Source organism: Drosophila takahashii, chromosome 3R (genome assembly GCF_030179915.1).
Source record: "Drosophila takahashii strain IR98-3 E-12201 chromosome 3R, DtakHiC1v2, whole genome shotgun sequence".
NCBI lineage: Eukaryota > Metazoa > Arthropoda > Insecta > Diptera > Drosophilidae > Drosophila > Drosophila takahashii.
In genome coordinates, this window is record NC_091681.1 from 24,553,804 (window position 1) to 24,572,340 (window position 18,537).

Here is an 18,537-nt window from a genome sequence, read left to right on the forward strand (position 1 = left end):
TTGATTTATTTCATTACTGTTTTTACCAGGCAATCCTATAAAAAAGAATGTAAAAATGGTTTTTGCAATAATATATGTAATAAAAAACTTACCAAAATATTTGTCGATTTGTGTTTCTATTTAAAATAGACTAGAGACCTTCCCAGTTTTTTAGACAGTGTAACGCTTACTTATTTTATTTTCTTTTAAAAAACAAATTAAGTAATGTCAAATTATGAAATGATATAATATGAAATAGGTCGTTGTGGATATTCTTCACTAATTTAACATGCTATGTAAAACTGTTATTTATAATAAAGAACACTTGAATAAATCAGTTTTATTACCGTTATGTAACAAAAACAAATATTTTATTTCTAAGAAAACACAGTTGGGGGTGACACGGAAATAGCTTACCGCTGATCTCAAGCAACATTTCTACACCAATCTACGGACGGATTGTTGCTGGTAACTTTATATATTTCAAATGAAACCGCCAACATCCTAGCGTTGCCACCTTGATAGTTAATAGTCGTTCGATAGTCATTGTGACCGTTCGTTTAATATCGATATATAAATAAAGCTATAAAATCGAACTCAAAATTAAAAGCTTTTTAAATTAGTTATATGATTTGCAATAAAAAATGTTTGACAATTATGGGTTGTCGAAAGAGGAGTACAACTATCGTCAGGGTCGAACTACCGATAGTGCCACCGATAAGTCGGCCATCTCTGGTCGCAGATAAAAGAAAACTTATGAAAAAACTATTTTTTTAACTCACTTGGCTTTACTTACCTAAATGGAGATGTATTTAAAAGAACCGCCATATTCATTTCCGTTTTTGAAAATTACGTATCTTCCTTGACTAAAACTATCGATAGAATCCGATCAGCGTGACCGTTTGTTCAATGAATAAAAACCTCAGGGCCGGATAATTGCGAATTGGCGGATAATGGCGCGGTCACACTAGATAAAAGAAGAAGACGCAAGATAAAAGAAAAACAGGCGAAGAGGAATACGGGAAATACGCGGGAAGTGTGTAGACAAATCGCCAGAATTTTCACGCGCAACGATTAGCGAGAATAAACAGCGTAAGTAGCGGAAAAGTGCAGAGCGATTGCAGCGGTAAATGCAGAGTGCGATGCGCCGGAAAATTTTGCATAAAATTTTGTGAAATTTCAAGTGCGTTTGTGTGAGTGTGCAGCAGCAGCAGCAGCGAGTGTGTGTGTGCGCCAGGGCGCCTGTGTGTGTTTGCGAGTGCGCTGGTGTTGAAAAAATCTATCTCTTCGCTACGCATTTTCACCCCCCGTTTTTGCGTATTTGATCTCTCTTCCTCTTCTTCTGTATCAGCACAGCCGCCTACGTAAGTGTGTGTGTGCGAGTGCGTTCTCTGCTTTCGTTTTTTAATTCTTTGTTTATATTTACGTATAGTTTGTTTTTTGTTTTGGGGGCCCCCCAATTTATTGTTGTTACCCGATGGCGGATGCTCTTCCCCGTTTTGATTTATCGCCCGTGTAAAAATAGTGCCCGTTTTCGATTCCGATGGGATTCTCGCAAGCTTTCGCCCGCCGTCTGCTCCACCGCACACACCATCGTTAATCAAAGTGCCATAATTTTTTATGACCGCCAGCCAGTCAGTCTATCCCTTTCGGAAACTGTGAAAATAACGTAAGAGGTATAGTTGTAGGGTATATATGAGTATATCCATAAGATCAGTGAAGGTCTACTAAGATTCCAATTGGACCTATTTCATAAGGTAGATTTCCAAAGATAAAACACTTATTATAAATTCATTATTTATTTTGTAATCTTTTTGATAACTTCGTTTAGAAACATATAATTATTTTTTGAAATGTGCATTATCATAGATATCATATATTTCATCACCTGATGAAAATGTACATTGCTTTTAGTTTAGTTAGCCCAAAATTTACATAGTTAGTATCTTACAGAAAATATTGTTATATTTGTGATACCAATTTAAAAAAAAAAGAATACAAAATTAAAATTTTTGAAATACTACGTAGATCCATTCCAAGAATACTTCTGATCGGAATACCCTAACACCTGTAATCCCAATGTTTCATGATTTACTTGATTTTAATTTGTCCTGTTAAGAACTAGACAATTCTTCATTATAGCACTAATTGTTCTATCCTTTATCCAATATTATTGCACCTGTCCCCTGGTAATATCTTGATAGCTCTGTTCATAAATTTTTGACGTAAATTGCCTTATTTAGAACCGCGGGCACTTGCTCGCATAAATATCTGAGCCGAATTATTTGTTTTCCACACATTTGCCTATCCTCTGGCTTTTCCTCTCATTGGCTCTCTACCTTTTCGGAGATTTTCCCTCGAAATAGTTTTTCCCGCAGTTGATTTTTGGCGCCCGCGTTGATCAGTTGGTGCAGTTAAGGAAAATTTGTTTGTTTGGCTTTTGGAAAATGTGCCGTGCAAAGGCGTGGGTTTATTTTTAGCCAACTTGCTGATTTCCACACGTCGTCGTCGTCGTGCTCCAAAAATTATCTCTGATTGAAAATCGACAACAGAGCAATTAATTGCCCATCGCCAGGCTTTAAGAAGGGAGATTTCCAGCAGATTATATAATCCATTGAAATGCCCAGCAAATTTCAAAGGAAAAGCTCCCCAGCAGGCGCAGGGGGCGGTGGGGCATCCAGTGTTTCCTCCACACCAAGCAATCAGCCCCGGAAGCGGGTGAAAAGATGCTGCCGGAACTTCGTAACCTTCATGTGCACCCAGGTGGGCGTGGGCGCCCTCATAGTCTTCTATGCCATCTGCGGTGCCTTCGCCTTCATGCACATCGAACGCCAGTTTGTGGACGAGACCGCTGGCCACGTGATGGAGCTGCGCCAGAACTGCTCCCAGCAGCTGTGGAGCATCACGGAGGAGCACAATCTCATCGATCGCCGGCGCTGGACGGAGGCCACGAATGCGGTGCTGCGCGAGTACCAGGCGCAAATAGCAGGAATCGTCAAGCATGGCTATGTGGGAAGGAGTCCCGAGCAGATCTGGAGCTTTCCGGCTGCCCTGATGTTCTGCCTGTCGGTGATTACGATGATTGGGTATGGCAACATGGTGCCCAGGACTCCGTGGGGCAAGGGATTTACCGTGATCTATGCCACTTTGGGCATTCCCCTCTACATCCTGTACTTCCTGAGCATGGGAAGAGTCCTAGCCCGCTCATTTAAGTTTCTGTACCGCTCCCTGCACGACTGCACCCAGGAGGATCGCTTGGATGCCCTCGAGGGTGGACATATGACGCGCAAAAAGGTCATCGTACCCTCCACCGCCTGCCTGTGGGTCATTTTCTTCTACGTCCTCACGGGGACTGTGATGTTTGCCAACTGGGAGAAGTGGAGCTTCCTGAACAGCTTCTACTTCTGCATGACGTCGCTGTGCAAGATTGGCTTCGGTGACTTTGTCCCAGGCGCCTCGCTGACCACCACCGCGGATGTGAATGCGGCGACGCACAAGTTGCAGGAGGATATCGCCGCCGATCCCGATGAGCTGGCCCAGCTGCAGTCAGTGGCCGCCGACCAGCACTCCAAGCTGGCCATTAACTTCGTCTACATGCTGCTCGGGATGGGCCTGGTGGCCATGTGCCGCAACCTGATGCGCGAGGAGGTGCGAATGAAGGCGCGCGAGATGCGCGAGGATGCCAAACTTTGCATGGAGGATACGCGGCTGCGATTCGTCGGCTGCTGCGGGAATCCCCGGGATGCCTACGAGGATGATTACTACTAGGATAAAGAACAGACGAAAGTTTTTTGGGGTTTTCACTCTGCGTTGCCCTTTAATTTGTATTAGATTTTGAGCTAAGCTATCAAGATTAATTGGTAGCCCTTTTATTAGTTAATGTATTGTAATTTAGGGGTATTTAAATCAGTTATTCACTTAAGAATACTTTAGTTTTTTTACGAAGTTATCAAGAAGATTAATTTTATTCAAAACCATGAGGATTTTTTAACAGAATTTGGCAAAGCATTTGCAATCTTTGTAAGCTGGTTTTAGGGACTTTAACTTTTAAACATGTATTTGTTTTACCAATTCTATTAAGTACGATTGTGTGATTGTGATTGTGAAAGTGATGCTGCGATTGGTACTTTCGTTATGTAATCACAATCTGAACCCCCAGCTCACCATTGATCAATTCCTGCAACTGCAAGAGCGGATCCGTAACTTCGAGGGCATGCTTGGCGGCGGCAGCGGGGAGCGTCTGTGCACGCCAAGCACTTCGGCTGGGCCATTCCGCATCTTCTCCGTCACCGGATTCCAGAATCGGGCCAATGACATCGTCTACTGCCCGCCGATTGTGCGCCAGCACTCGGTGCACGTGCCGGAGGACTCGACGGCCATCATTTACTTTGGCGGCGATGTGCAGGACTTTCCGGAGAGCATGGAGACGAACCGCGACAGCCGGGGCTACATGAAGTACAACCTCGAGAACTCGGCCATCCTGCTGCGCGAGGCCTTTCCCAGGTCGCACATCATCGTCATCCGGCCAGTGCGGTAATTAGTTATAATATATTATATTTTAATTTGTTTGTAATTAAACCATTTCTTCCCTTTTGCAGCATGGAGTTCAAGACATTCAGTTGCTTTGACAACTTTGTGAGAGGCAACAACGCTGGAGTTCCGGATCATACGCCCATGAACCATGCCCTTCAGCACCTAGAAAAGTGAGTTTTATAACTTATAAAATCACATCGGATTTTAGGTGAAATTGTTTTTTTTTTAAATGATTTAAAACCACATTTAATTGGTTAAAAATTGTTTACAAAAGCCACAATTAAGTTTTGCCTAAAACGAATTATAACTTAATGAATAAAATGTGTAACCAATTAAATGTAGCTTTAAATCGTATTTATGTCTATTATGTCTTATGTCTATTTATCAGGGACCGTACATAATCGTTATTTGGGATATTTATTTTAAAAGGACTACTGAGACTTGTACAAGTTGTAATCAACAATTTATCTGGTTTTATAGACATGAACAAATAAAAGTTAATTTGCTTTCCTGATTTGTTGACATGCATATACTTTCTGGACAAGAGTAAAGAGAACGTTATTTTTGACTTTTAAAACAAAGTATCACAATAATCTTTTTAAAATAAAAATCTCAAATAACGATTATTTACGGTCCTTGCTATTTATAAGTAATATTGAGCTACTCCTAATTAAACCTACTTTGTATCCCCCCACTAGACTGCTCCAGAATCTGTCGCAGCGCCTGATCTCCATACCCGAGAACGAAATCCTCGACCAGGCCGCCCAGGCAGCAGCAGCTGCGGCAGCGGTGGCCGCTGCTGCTGCGGCCGCTGCTTTGACGCTCTCCAACGCAACGGTCACCTCGGAGTCCAACTCACAAGCGGCACCGGCCAACGACAGCAGCCAGGAGATGGACATTGACATACTGCAGGTGCAGGAGAACATCACAGTGGATGCGGATGGTGCGGTTATATTCCCTATAGTGGGCAGTGAAGCCCCCGAAGCGGTGAACAATGTAACCGGAAATAATGGCAACATCGGCGGAGGTGGCAGCGATGAAAGCAGTGTGAACAACCACCAGGAACAGGTGAACAATCAGCCGCTTCAACAGCAGCAGCAGCAGACAGCGGCGGCCATAAAGATGACTTCGCCCACAACGGCGCTAAGTGCCAGCAACAATGTGGAGCACTACAACAACGATTGCGCCACGAGGCCGGCTCCTGCTGTAACTGCAACATCAGCCTCAGCCACGGCTACGTCTACGTCCACATCCGCGGCAACCAGCGACAGCAATCCGCTGTGGTGGCGAGAGAACCTCAACCTGGACAAGTCTAAGCTGGTGCTGATTGGCTTTAGCAAGGGCTGCGTCGTGCTCAATCAAGTGAGTCGCGTTTGGTTCGTTAACTGGTTGACCCACTCGCCATTAAGCCTGCTCCAATCCTTTCAGAACTGCCGATGTGCTTTTTGTGCTAACAAGAATTTGAACTAGAGCCCTGCTCTTTTGTTTTATATTAATGAATTAATTAGAATTTGGAGTTCAATAGAATTGAATGAATTTGAATTTTGAGTTTAATAGAATTGAATGAATGAATGGCATGAATTCCGAAATAATTCAAACGACAATTTCTTTTGAAGAAGAAAGGCCCATAATTTTGTGATTAAATCTGCCCGAATTTTATTTACTATGCAGTTTACATTGATTTGCTAAAAATTAGCCACTTTTTGTTGTTGGAAAGCCCAAAAAAAATCTGGCAAATTCAAAAAATCATTCATTCATTCATTTAATTCGAAATGAATTAGAAAAACATTCAATTTATTTCTCATATGATTGAATTAAACAAATCAGAAATTTCATGGCATACTATGATTAAACCAAAATTGAATGATTCACGCAGGGCTCTAACTTAAACTCGATTTTTGTTATTCATTTATTTAAATTGTTTTTATATTATAAGCCTAAATTGATTTCAAAGTGTAGCCTAACATTCGATTTTTTTTTATTCATTTATTTAAATTGTTTTTTATTTATTTATTTATCTATCTATTGCCAACGGATAAATCCTTATAAATTGATTTCAAAGTGTAGCCTAACATCGGAATTCGAAAGGATTGTGGCAATTACCTCTGTAACCTTTTCTAATCTGTAATCCCATTTATTTTACAGTTTATCTACGAGTTCCACTATCTGAAAACCCTGACGCCCGACGACAGCAGCATGTGCCGCCTGCTCTCCCGCATCTCGGACATGTACTGGCTGGATGGCGGACATGGGGGCCAGAAGAACACCTGGATCACATCCCGCAGTCTGCTGGAGACGCTCACGCGCATGGGTAAGTGGAGAGAGTCGCATGCCAAATCAAGAATCAACTAACTAGGCTTAACTCCTTAAGCAGGCATGAACATCCATGTCCACCTGACGCCCTACCAGGTGCAGGATGACCGTCGGCCCTGGATTCGCAAGGAGGAAAAGCTGTTCACGGAGATGCTGAGGCGGCTGAATGCGCCGATCACCCGGCACTTGCACTACGACAACCAGCCGGCGAACCTGATGACCCACTTCGAGGTGCTCCAGGCCTTCTGCCAGCATGTCCATGCGCTTAACCAGCAGCAACAGCAGCTGCAGCAGCAACAGGGAGTGGTGGGGATCAGTGAGCAGTCGACGGTGGCCACCAACAATGGTAGCAACAATCTGTTGGAAGCCGGCGAGGAGGCAAAGTGACAGCTGCAACTGCATCCGCAGCCGCATCACCACAGACGTCGCTTGCACGCGATGCGCAAGGGAACCGCCGCCCTGAAGCGTCAGCAGGTGGCGCAGCTGCGCCAGCACCATCAGCAGCTGCTGGCCGCCGCTCCGGAGCTCGCCTTGGCCTCCTCGTCGCGCCTGGCTGCGGCCCTGATCTCGTCGGCGGTGGCCCTAAGCGCCTCCTCGTCCGCGAGCCTTGTAAATAATCATCACCACAGCCATATGCAGCAGCCGCAGGCGCGCCATCACCACCATCAACATCCGGCAACAGCTCACAGGCATCACCATCAGCATCACCACCACCACTCACATCACCACTCGCACCACCATCATCAGTGTCGCTCGAAACGCAAACTGCAGAAACTGTATTATACGCTTTGCCGTTAGATCTGTAACTTAACTATATCTATGTATACTTGTGTGAGAGAAAGTTTCTTAGAACCACCAGCATCATCAGCACTTAGCTTAAGTCGATTCACACCTATCACGTCCCTTTTTAAAAGTTTTGTATATGTATTTATTTATTCCATTTATTTTTTGTACTCCTTACACGTCTCATTTTCGTAATTGTCCCCAAACTGAAGGAATAATCTCATCAGTGCAATAATATAGATACATCTAAAGGTATATACTTATAAATATATATCGTGCTGATTTTAAAATCATCTCTTATTTTATAAAAACACTCCAATCTATTTATTTGTAATTGAAAAAGATTTGTGATTTGCGCACATGATATAAACTTCGTAGAGCATCCACTGTAATTGTAGCGTGTCTCAAGCAATTTTCGTTTTAAGAACCCCAAGGAATTTATATATCATCCCGCACAGACGCATTAACCTAACCAGCCTAGAACACACACACACACCCCACAAAGCCCTCTGATTAAGTATTACTTAGCGTAAGCTTTACTTTAAGTTGCAAATGGCAAGAGAATCACAAAAAAATGTACTTTACTTAGGTGCAAAGTATCAAATTTGTGAGGCGAGAATCTGCAGTAGCAGTCTTCTCGTCCAGGTATATAGTATACGTAGATTTTTTCTGATTGTGCTGGGCAAGTCAATGAAGTACTCAATGCGAATAAAGTGAATTTTGCCAAGTCAGATCCGAGAAATAATTGTAATGGCGCGCGTTCCTTAAACTAAATATACCGATATGGAGATCATTACCGCTTCCGCTTATCCAACAGACAAGGCAGACGGCAAAAACTTATAGTGCATATGAGGGAATAATTACACAAAATTTCGTACCTTTGTAGATCTTGCAGTTCAAAATTGCTTTAGAGTTTGTCGCTGTACATTTTACGGATTAAAATGCACAAAAACGTTTAGGCAAGAAACCTATTAACTAAAAATACCGACGGTCATACCATATTGATGTGTATGTAGATTGTAAATTAAACATTATAAATGAAAACGCTGCGAATTTGAAACCAAAAAAGTTCAGAGAAAACCCAAAAGAATTCCCAAATGTAAATTCTATTGATTTTTGTGGTCTGGTAATAAAATGAATAAGCATACATATATGGATAAAATAACAAACACATGAGGGAATCGTCCTGTTTTCACACTAATTTGATGATTTAATTACAATAAATATTAGTAAAATTCATCGAATGTGAAAACTGGAACCTTCCTAGTCATCGTATTTCTTGAAATTCTTTTATTCAATCTACTTATTTTAAAATAAATTACAATTCTATTGTACTCGTACAAAAAATATCGCTTGTGATGCGCCAGACAGCTTCATCCTTGAGATTGGTGTCCTGGTTGGTGCACAGGTGGAGGAGATGGAAGAGGGAATGGGCTGGGCTTAAGCCGGGGGAATGGGTAATCCCGGCCAGCCACTACGCACAGTCGTTGGGGCACTTGGCCCCCGTGGTCCACTCGTCGCTGCCGTCGCAGCAGTCGCACACGTGATCGTTGATCCGGCTGCTGGCCACGTAGACATCCAGACCCCTTCCCGTGATGTGACGCTTCTGGTAGCGGCAGTAGAATCGGCCCTTGGCGCAGGCATTCGTGCTGGGCTCATCGCTGCCATCCGCCTCGCAGTCGCAGTAGTTGTCGTTCAGGTGATCGAAGGCGATCTCCTTGGAGCCATCCAGACACCGGAATTTGCCCTCGAAATTCGGCTTGTAGGCGTCGTAGTCGAAGAGCCGGGTGCCCCTGAAGGATTAGGAGTAGGAGGATGAGGTATGCTTATATAAACGAGTTAATCCACCCACCTGACAATCTTGATGGGCTCGTCATGCCCAGCAACCGACGAGGTGGCTCCCACTGGAGCCACTGCATCCTGCTCTCCCCCATCAAAGTCGTCGCGCTGCTTGCTGCCCAGCGACTGCATCATCTGCTGGTGCTTCCGCTTGATCTGCTGCAGATTCCACGGAGCTGGCACTCCGGGCAGCTGGTTCAGCGAGAAGGCCTGTTATTATTGTTTCACACACATTAAGCACACCACCTGCACAGCCGAATCCTTGCGGGGCTCACCTGGTACGCGATGAAGGAGATGCCCACCAGGAAGATGAGCAGCAGGAACATCTTCGACTTCTGCTTGTAGAAGGGCTTGAAGTATATGTTCTCCCGCTTCACCCACGTCTTACGCATATTGTCCTTGTCCTTTGGGTCTGCTTGTGATCTGTATAAAAAATATGTTTTGTTTACGAAGTCGCATTGTTTTTGTACATGCCGGCGTTAGTCAACACTGTTTGAGTAGGGAATAGGGTTGTCATCCCATTTTGGGAAATTAATTATTTCAAGCTGGGTAATCTGAATTTGTTTTTAAGGTCATTTTATAAATTTAAATATATATTAGTAAGTTATCGAGTAGTTTTAGTATGTATAATAAATGTATTCAATGTATGTATAATAAATGTATAAAGGTTACTATTTTAAGTTAATGCGTATACGCGATAAAATTTTTTTTTTTTATAGTTCGTACTATCAGAATCTTAAAAATTCGCGAATTAATTACCCCTTTAACCTTTAAATACATACTTAAGCAACACCACTTCATTTCCATAGAACACAACACCTTTTTATTTTCTTATTGTACAAATAGTAAAAGTTGAGGAATAGAGTTAAGATACAATAGTACTCTCATCCATCGAGCTCACTATCATTTCATTCCAGGTAGTTTTTATTTTGTTTTGGTGAGGATCATGTAAAATGCATTGGACACTTGAGCATAGGCCATTGTATAAACTGAGATAGGTTTATGAGGTGTGAGGGGAAAATAAATAAATTCAGATGGAGCAAGGAATGGATTTGGCAGTCTCGGGGGAGGGGGATTAGGCGGCCTTCAGGAAGGCCTCATGCTTGTACACCTCGATCACGTTCTCGATGATCTCCCACTGGTTCTCGCGGGTGAAGTCCTTGACCAGGGGCTTGTACCACATGGCCGATTCGTCGGACTCGTCGGTGAGCGGCACCTGGATGCCATAAGTCTGGAGGGCCAGTGACAAACAACCGATGGCCACATGGGTGGGCTTGTACTTGAGGATATTGGCGCTGTGGTGAAAGTCCTGCAGATAGGAGGCAGCCGCCTTGGCAATGGGCACCGAGTTCCACACCTCGGGACCCACCCAGTCTTGTAGAGTCTTCATGTAGTAGAGTAAGTACTGCAATTGAACCGGTTACATGTTGCAAAAGCTCTGTAAAATCCAAAAACCCACCTTGTGGGCCAGATCTATGTTAAGATCGAAGCCCAGGGTGCGTGTGATGAGCAGCTCGGCCTGGACAATGGCATCCCGCATCGACCAGTACTCATCGTTCAGATCCAGCGGAGCATTATCCCGGTTCAGGGTGCAATATGCCACGTTGATTACATCGCGTATCTTGACGCTTTCGTCGTCCTTGATTTTCCCAGCCAAATACAGCGATGAGGCGGCGATGAGCTGGGGATTTAAGAGGGATACTTGTGAGATGAGATTGATTTCTGGTAGATGGTGTACCCACGAACTCATCGTAGTCACTGGCCTTGACCTCCCGGAAGAAACGATGGTAAACGATGGCCGCACAGGCAGCCGTCAGGGGTTTCATTTTCAACTTGGCGGCGCACTCGAAGATGTACATCGGAACCACACCGGGTTTGTTCAGTTTGCTGCGGCATAAATATAATTATTTTATAGTCTACAGAGTTAGGATCCCCGAACTCACCGATAGTCGATGGGCTTCATGGTCTGCGCCTTGTTCGACTCCACGTGCTGCTGCAACGACATTACATCCAAAACGTTTTTCATATTGCTCTAATCCCAAACTGAATTGAACTGAATGAAAGGATGAAAGGTGATGGTGGTAGCAAAGACCCAGCGAGTTCGTTGGCACCCGAGGAGCAAAATAAAAGCAATGCGAGACCACCGAAAAATCGAGAGGTGACAAGACAAACCGGTTTGATTCGACTGCAGCGCTGTAATGGGAGATATGATATGCAACGCGATCGGAAAAACTAACGGGGCCTGCGGTACGTCAGCTGTTCGATTGGGATTCAATTAAAATGGTGGCCAGGTTTGTGGGTCTCGGAACCCCAATCCCACTCCAATGTCTTTTCAAAATAGTACCTACAAGTAACAGGCCAAACGAAACAGCTGTCAGACTAGGCAGTGTTGATAAAGTGCGATTCCAGGCTCACGATATGCTTTATAAACAAGAAAATCCACCCTTATAAATTATTGCCAACGTGTTTTGATCTAAAAATGTTCAATTAATAGATTTAAATTTATTTACCTGAGCGTGTCAAATTTTCTAGTCTACAAACTAATTTAGTTGTTGCCCAACACTGGTTCCTCTTACAATATGACACTGCAAGAAATAACATAGGTAATACTCAAATGATCAATTATTTTATGTTTTTTTTGGGAAATGTTAAAAAAAAGGTTTTTGTTTAAATTGTGATTAAAATACAAAATAATAATTTAAATTTAATTTTCTTTGTGACAAAAAGATCTTTCGATACATTTTGTTCATGATAAATTCTCACTATAATTAGTATACTAAAATGTAAATTTAATTGTAATTATCAAATAGTAGTTTTAATAAAAATATTTTAAAATAACAAAAATGCTTTTTCTCAGTGTACGATAGGCAGGGTGAGATTTGCGATAGCCCTAAAATCGATAGCACTCGATACACACGACTTACTGATACATCTCCCTTGCCAGCTGTTCCGCCCCCTCGCCCACCGCCACCCCCTTTGGGTATTATCATTGCGAAAACCAAGTGCAACAGCAGTTTACCAGCCAGCCAAAAACAGCTAGTGCGTCGCAACCAGTGGAAGATGGATCAATAAAGCGCGATTCTGCAACCCCCGACCGCTAATTGGATTCCCTTGGCGCCCAGCGACAGGAAACGGAAATCGCCGACCAGTGAATCGCGCGAGATACACAACAAAACAAAGAAGTGCAAAAGCTGCAAAGGGCTAAAATGAAGGCTAACAAGACGCGGGCGGTGCGCCTCACCAGTTTGACGGAGGACGTGGCCGCCGTTCCCGAGGATGCACCCTTCCGCGCACGCCTGCACCTCCTGTTCACCCAGATCGAGCGGGAATTCGAGCAGCTCTACCTGGAGAATCAGACATGTGAGTACTACGAGCCTTTAAAGCATTCCTAAAGCTAAAACTCCCTTTACAGTGCAGGAGAAACTGGAGATTGCCACCAAGGAGTCGGCGATGCAGCAGGATCAGCGCTTGGCGGCCGGAGGATCACTGAGCACCCAGGCCTCGTCCACCGCCCTGGCCACACAAGCTACCCAGGCGGATGAGGTGGCCGGCAGCTTCCTGGCCGCCGCATCCAGCACACACAAGAGCCTGAAGGCCAAGCTGAGCAGCGCCACCGGCGGCAGCAAGGCGAAGGCCAGCAACAAGATCAAGGCCCAGACCAGCCGCATCGTGTCCAGCTTCAAGGCGCCCACAGTGGTCAGCACGGTGGTGCGGGAGTTCGGCGGCCACAAGGACGGCATCTGGCAGGTGGCCGCCAAGGCGGGACAGCCCATCATTGGCACCGCCTCCGCCGATCACACGGCCTGCATTTGGGGGGTGGAGAGCGCCCGGTGCCTGCTGCAGTACCAGGGACACGCGGGCTCCGTGAACTCCATCAAGTTCCACCAGCACCGGGATCTCGTGCTTACTGGGAGTGGAGATGGAACTGCCCACATCTGGCAGGCTGCCGTCAACTGGGAGGTGCCCAAGTAAGTATATTCTTTAGTGCTGCCATTTTGTCCTTTTTCCGGACAGATCTGTCCTTTTTTTAACGGCTTTATCCGAAAAAAATCTGTCCTTTTTTCAAAAATAAGATTTTTATTGTTTTTTTGCTAGTCGAAAGTGTATAAACCTGTTTTTATATGCTAAAACACCTTTTTAACCATAATTCTTACAGTTCGGCACTTAAAAAATAATTACTTTTACAAATTATTAAAGAGACGTAAAGCAGTCGATGGATTTTCTTTATAGTACGATTTTTTCTGTAGCTAAAAAAAAGGGGAAAACATTTTAAAAATTTCTCAATTTTTACTTTCTGTTTTTTATTGTCAGAAAAAAATTTCATATTTGAACGACTCTTATTCGGGTTTGACGCAGATATTGAATTTTTTTGTATTACCAATGTAGTTACTTGAAATGCTTTTATTATTTAAATAATTTTAGATTACTACGTATACGCACAAAAATGTACCATGGTAAAATGATCAAACGAAGAAGGTTGTGAGTCGGGTTGTGAGTTAGATAATTGAATTTAATATAAAATCCATTTAAAACAGAAAAATGGAGGCGCATTTACTTTGTTTGTTGTCCTTTTTTTCCGTTTTTTTTTGGCTTATCTGTCCTGTTTTTCAAGCTGAGTGATGGCAGCACTGATCTTCTTACTGTGAGTCATGATAACTAGCTAAAGATTCTCTGTTTTCCAGGAAGGGTCATTCCTCTGAGGAGGAACTGGATGACAGTGATGAACAGGTGGAGGATCGGGATCGAGTCGACACCTTGCGCACTCCGCTCTGCGAGTTCACCGGCCCCGGAGGACATCTCTCCGTGGTGGTGGCCGCCGACTGGCTGTCTTCGATGGACCAGATCATCACGGGCAGCTGGGATCGCACGGCCATCCTGTGGGATGTGGAGACGGGCCAGCCACTGCAGCCGCTAACCGGCCACGATCACGAGCTGACCCACGTGTCGGCACATCCCACCCAGCGTCTGGTGGTCACCGCCTCCAGGGACACCACCTTCCGGCTGTGGGACTTTCGAGAGGCCATTCCGGCCGTCTCGGTCTTCCAGGGACACACGGAAACGGTCACGTCCAGTGTGTTTGCGCGGGACGATAAGGTGGTGTCCGGTTCGGATGATCGCACAATCAAAGTGTGGGAGCTGCGCAACATGCGATCCGCCCTGGCCACCATCCGCACGGATTCCTCGGTCAACCGACTGGCAGTGTCCAGTGGCGGGATCATCGCCATACCGCACGACAACCGACAGATCAGGCTGTTCGATTTGAACGGGCAGCGAGTGGCCCGGTTGCCGCGAACCAGTCGACAGGGCCACCGGCGCATGGTGTCATCTGTGGCCTGGGCTGAGGAGCCGCTGCTCGACTGCGATCTCTTCTCGTGCGGCTTCGATCGACGCGTTTTCGGCTGGTCCATCGTCCTGCCGAAGGACAATTGAAGGCGGCTCAAGCGGAGGGCTGCTCCAAAGGAATGAAACATCTCTCTCGAACAAAGGCATCCCTAAGCGATGCTCATACTTATGTGTAACCGTTTATCATAGATCAAGTATTAGGTGTCGCCCTCTGAGTGTAATTATCGTTGCTTTTTGCCAAATAGTCGTGGCATATCGTGCTGCACGAACTACATATACTAATTATCATTGTTATAGCATACATATGCATTGGGATGTTGGGATGAAGGACACGGCGTGCAGAGCTTCCGGCGTCCAGTTCCGATTTTATCTGTGTTTTACTACCATAATACATATTATAGATGTCTAAGGCATTAACGTTTTAGCGAACATGAATAAACATAATCAAGCGCCCGATTCATTGATGGGTATATCCTACAAACTGTCTTTAAGTATTGATTAAAGCCCTGCATGAATGGATTCAATGAATTATTTTGAATTTGGAGTTTAATAGAATTGAATAAATTTGAATTTTGAGTTTAACAGAATTGAATGAATGAATTCCAAAAAAATCTGCCTGAATTTTATTTACTAAGCAGTTAACATTAATTTGTTAAAAATTTTCCACTTTTTGTTCTCAAAAGAAAGCACAAAAAAATCTGGCAAATTAAAAAAATGCATACAAATTATTCATTCATTCATTCAATTCGAAATGAATTAGAAAAACATTCAGTTTAGTTTAAATAGCATTGAATTAAACAAATCAAAAATTTCAGGGCAGAAAATCCCTTGTTTTAAGAGGCTTTTCTTATTGTAATGACAATTAATCTGGCTTCTCTGAGTACACATATATTTGTTCATTTCCTTTATATACATGTGGTATAACTTATTCATAACTAAGGCAAAGTAGTCGCAACAATTAATACATATACATAGACCAACGCCCGATTCGTGGCTATAGCTTTGGAATAGAGTGACATCCGCTCAGAGGTGAGCGAACTTGAGCACCAGAAGGCCGACAAGAATGCCCACCTCCAGGAGGATGATGAGGATCAGGATGATCTTGTTGTAGAGCACTTCGCGGCCCAACTTCCGGATGATGACCCTCGACTTGGATAGATCCTGATCGGCGTCCTCCAGACGGCGGGTGGTGCGCAGTAGCGATTCCCTCTGCTCGCCCAGTTCACCCAGCACCTGTTGATTGGTTATTATATTTTAATAAGCTCAGGAGATGATAATTTTCAGGGTATTTACCTCCGCTCCCATGTTCTCCGTTTCGATGGCAATCTGGTTCGACCTCTGAATACTGTCCGCCGTCCGCTGCAGTACGTCATAGGTGCTGGCCGAGAGCTGCGCCTGCCTGCGCTCCTGGTCGCTGCCACTGGGCAGCTGGCTATAGCCGGCGTGGGACATGATTTTGGCCGAGTTTTCCAATAAATTAAATGCGTTTCAGTTTCAGTTTCAAAACAAAACAAAGGCAGGGTGTGACCGCAGGCAGTGTAAATACCCAAACGCATTCGAGCTAAGTGCTAACGCGTTTTTATTTGCATTGCCACCTGTTGTTACTTTACACTCTTTACAACACTTATTTTTATTTTAAATTTAAAAATCGTACTGTAGCCGCTTTCTTAGCATTTAAACGTACCTTTTTAATTATAAGCTTATTTAGAATCAATTAAAACTGTTCAACAGTTTGAAAGATTATTTTTTAATTACTTGTTAATTATCGATAGTTTGCATGCACTTGTTTCACATCTCTAGTCGCATTACTGTTGCATCTTCACTTCTCACAGGTAATTAAGAGTGCATATGGACTAAAAATGAGAAAGAATAACATGGAATCAGAAGATATGGACGGATCATCAACATCTGAGGAATCCTCGGTATGTAAAAAGCAATAGTTCGTCCTTAAAGATATTTCTAATAAATTAAAGTTGCAGCCCAGTAGCGGTAAAAAAGACGTAAATAACACAAGTGATAAGAAACTGATCCAAAGTCTGAGAAAGAAAATCAATAAACTGGAGGAAAAATTAGAAGACTCGGGGAAAAATCAAAAGGCTACGATCAAACTCTATGAGGATTCACTAAAGGATAAGAATGACTTAATAAAATCGCTGAATACTATAATCGACTTAATGAAGGAAACAAAGGAATTGCGTACTATTCAGTCCCAGCAAATAGCTCCACAAAATGGCGTCGAGCTACAGAAAGGTAACTTTACATCAAATGAAATGCCAAATCATTTATTACTGGGTTCCAATCTTTCAGATTCTGCGCACTGCATTGAAGACTTTCAGACTCTGCAGAAAGAATTGGAAGAAAGTCAATCACAAAATGCGTCGCTCAGTGATAAAATATCAAAATTGGATTCGGAAATAATTGGTTTAAAATCCCAGCTGGAGGAAATGGAAAATAGCCTGGAAATGTCCAAGGCGGACGAAGCTCATCTAAGATATCAAATTATTGAACTAAAGTCAAATTCAAATCTACATGCTGCTAACTCTAAAGAAAAAGATGACAGACTGTTAAAATATATTAAACAATGTGAGCAAAGTCAAGTGCGAAATGCTTCGCTAACTGATAAAATCTTGAAATTGGATTTGGAAATAATTGATTTAAAATCCAAACTTATGAAAAAAGAAAAGGACTTGGCAATATCAAAAATGCAATCCAAAGCTGATAAAGACAAATTAATATCTCGAATTATAGAACTAAACCCAAGTGCTAAAATAGATGCTATTACAAATGACAAACCGAAAGGCTTTTATGAGCAGCATTTAGGGATGTCGTGGATGCTCATTCTTCATCGTTTCAATGGGAGTTTAAACTTTAATACATTTGACATTTTTAATGTGATTGGCAGTGCCAGCAAAGACAAGGAGTTTTTTCTAGGCTTTGATAAACTGCATAACATAACAAAAAGTCGCCGGCATGAATTGCTCATTGAACTTGAGGACTTTAATAATAAGAAAGCTTATGCGCGATATGATAACTTCGTTGTTGGAAGTAAAGCGAAAGGATACGCCTTAGAATCTCTAGGATCCTATTCCGGAAACGCTGGCGATGCTTTAAGGAATCACGAGAAATGTGCAGTTACCTTCAAAGTGTCTAGTGTCCTAAAAAAAAAAAGAGGGACAATGTACGGATAGGAACCTAAATGGTCTCTGGTGGTGGACTGCCGACATAAATGAAAAGTGAGTAAATATTTACATTTAAAATTTTCTCTTTTTTTATATTTTTTTCTTATTTTTTAGTACATGTTGCCTGACTAGCGAATATAAAAATTCAACAAAAATATCGAAAGACGGCATTTGGTGGGGCCCTTGGAAACCTTGTAAGGAAGGACATTGTCTCAAGTCCTGTAAAATGTTGATAAGACCAGAATCATAAATGTCTGTATAATGCTTAAACAAATATTATTATAATAATTTTGCCTTTACATTACATTTAAAAATTATGTTCTTTTATGCTCGCATGTTCCTTAGAATACATTATAATTGTGGTGCTTGAATGATGAATTGTTTGAATTGACAAATAATGATTTCCGATTTGGTACGACAGGAGGCAGTCGAGAGGTCCGCCACCCTGAAATAGAAATGGTATAAATTTATCATTCCCCATTTAGCCAAAGATCGATCGACTCACCCCTTTTCCGTTGCCAGGGCCTCGAAGAGGGTCAATTTATAGTGCTGACAAAACCAAAACAAA

At 43.1% G+C, this 18,537-nt stretch overlaps 7 protein-coding genes across 15 annotated transcripts; 4 read left to right on the top strand and 3 right to left on the bottom strand.

Moving 5' to 3' along the window:
• Window positions 1-934: 934 nt before the first annotated feature.
• On the top strand, window positions 935-8,335 carry LOC108068468 (homeobox protein cut). Its single transcript, XM_044394113.2, is given in 6 exon segments — window positions 935-1,071; window positions 4,139-4,512; window positions 4,578-4,682; window positions 5,211-5,874; window positions 6,658-6,823; window positions 6,887-8,335. Coding segments are annotated over 5 exon segments (1,992 nt in total). The 5' UTR covers window positions 935-1,071; window positions 4,139-4,192; the 3' UTR covers window positions 7,624-8,335.
• LOC108068470 (potassium channel subfamily K member 1) lies at window positions 2,599-3,747 on the top strand. Its single transcript, XM_017158075.3, has one exon. It carries the CDS (start codon window positions 2,599-2,601, stop codon window positions 3,745-3,747), a length of 1,149 nt encoding a protein of 382 aa, XP_017013564.2.
• Window positions 8,336-8,881: 546 nt separating the features above from the next.
• Window positions 8,882-9,944, bottom strand: LOC108068471 (uncharacterized). 2 transcript variants are annotated; one of them, XM_017158078.3, is made up of 3 exons: window positions 9,723-9,944; window positions 9,461-9,639; window positions 8,882-9,401 (listed from the first exon to the last, which is right to left on the bottom strand). In XM_017158078.3, exons 1-3 carry the CDS (start codon window positions 9,837-9,839, stop codon window positions 9,083-9,085), a joined length of 615 nt encoding a protein of 204 aa, XP_017013567.2. In that variant the 5' UTR covers window positions 9,840-9,944; the 3' UTR covers window positions 8,882-9,082. The 2 variants fall into 2 exon arrangements, with proteins under 2 accessions (XP_017013567.2, XP_017013565.2); XM_017158076.3 differs by having other exon boundaries at window positions 9,461-9,657; window positions 9,723-9,941.
• A 394-nt stretch (window positions 9,945-10,338) lies between these two features.
• On the bottom strand, window positions 10,339-11,975 carry koko (cyclin Q). Of its 6 annotated transcripts, none has more exons than XM_070217375.1 (5): window positions 11,958-11,975; window positions 11,391-11,437; window positions 11,190-11,334; window positions 10,907-11,128; window positions 10,339-10,852 (listed from the first exon to the last, which is right to left on the bottom strand). In XM_070217375.1, exons 2-5 carry the CDS (start codon window positions 11,408-11,410, stop codon window positions 10,523-10,525), a joined length of 717 nt encoding a protein of 238 aa, XP_070073476.1. In that variant the 5' UTR covers window positions 11,411-11,437; window positions 11,958-11,975; the 3' UTR covers window positions 10,339-10,522. The 6 variants fall into 6 exon arrangements, with proteins under 6 accessions (XP_070073476.1, XP_070073475.1, XP_070073472.1 ...); XM_070217374.1 differs by having other exon boundaries at window positions 11,391-11,440; window positions 11,958-11,973; XM_070217371.1 differs by lacking the exon at window positions 11,958-11,975 and adding an exon at window positions 11,620-11,786 and having other exon boundaries at window positions 11,391-11,500.
• Window positions 11,976-12,331: 356 nt separating this feature from the next.
• Wdr37 (WD repeat domain 37) lies at window positions 12,332-15,271 on the top strand. Of its 2 annotated transcripts, XR_011419244.1 has the most exons (4): window positions 12,332-12,807; window positions 12,860-13,415; window positions 14,130-15,007; window positions 15,088-15,271. XR_011419244.1 is itself a non-coding variant. In XM_017157968.3 (3 exons), exons 1-3 carry the CDS (start codon window positions 12,654-12,656, stop codon window positions 14,875-14,877), a joined length of 1,458 nt encoding a protein of 485 aa, XP_017013457.2. In that variant the 5' UTR covers window positions 12,332-12,653; the 3' UTR covers window positions 14,878-15,271. The 2 variants fall into 2 exon arrangements, 1 of the variants encoding a protein (XP_017013457.2); XM_017157968.3 differs by having other exon boundaries at window positions 14,130-15,271.
• A 378-nt stretch (window positions 15,272-15,649) lies between these two features.
• On the bottom strand, window positions 15,650-16,313 carry Vti1b (Vesicle transport through interaction with t-SNAREs 1b). Its single transcript, XM_017157979.3, has 2 exons — window positions 16,084-16,313; window positions 15,650-16,023 (listed from the first exon to the last, which is right to left on the bottom strand). Exons 1-2 carry the CDS (start codon window positions 16,240-16,242, stop codon window positions 15,814-15,816), a joined length of 369 nt encoding a protein of 122 aa, XP_017013468.1. The 5' UTR covers window positions 16,243-16,313; the 3' UTR covers window positions 15,650-15,813.
• Window positions 16,314-16,558: 245 nt separating this feature from the next.
• Window positions 16,559-18,340, top strand: LOC138913283 (fibroleukin-like). 2 transcript variants are annotated; one of them, XM_070216370.1, is made up of 4 exons: window positions 16,559-16,712; window positions 16,770-17,040; window positions 17,098-18,023; window positions 18,084-18,340. In XM_070216370.1, exons 1-3 carry the CDS (start codon window positions 16,650-16,652, stop codon window positions 17,976-17,978), a joined length of 1,215 nt encoding a protein of 404 aa, XP_070072471.1. In that variant the 5' UTR covers window positions 16,559-16,649; the 3' UTR covers window positions 17,979-18,023; window positions 18,084-18,340. The 2 variants fall into 2 exon arrangements, with proteins under 2 accessions (XP_070072471.1, XP_070072470.1); XM_070216369.1 differs by having other exon boundaries at window positions 16,770-18,023.
• The last annotated feature ends 197 nt before the right edge of the window (window positions 18,341-18,537 follow it).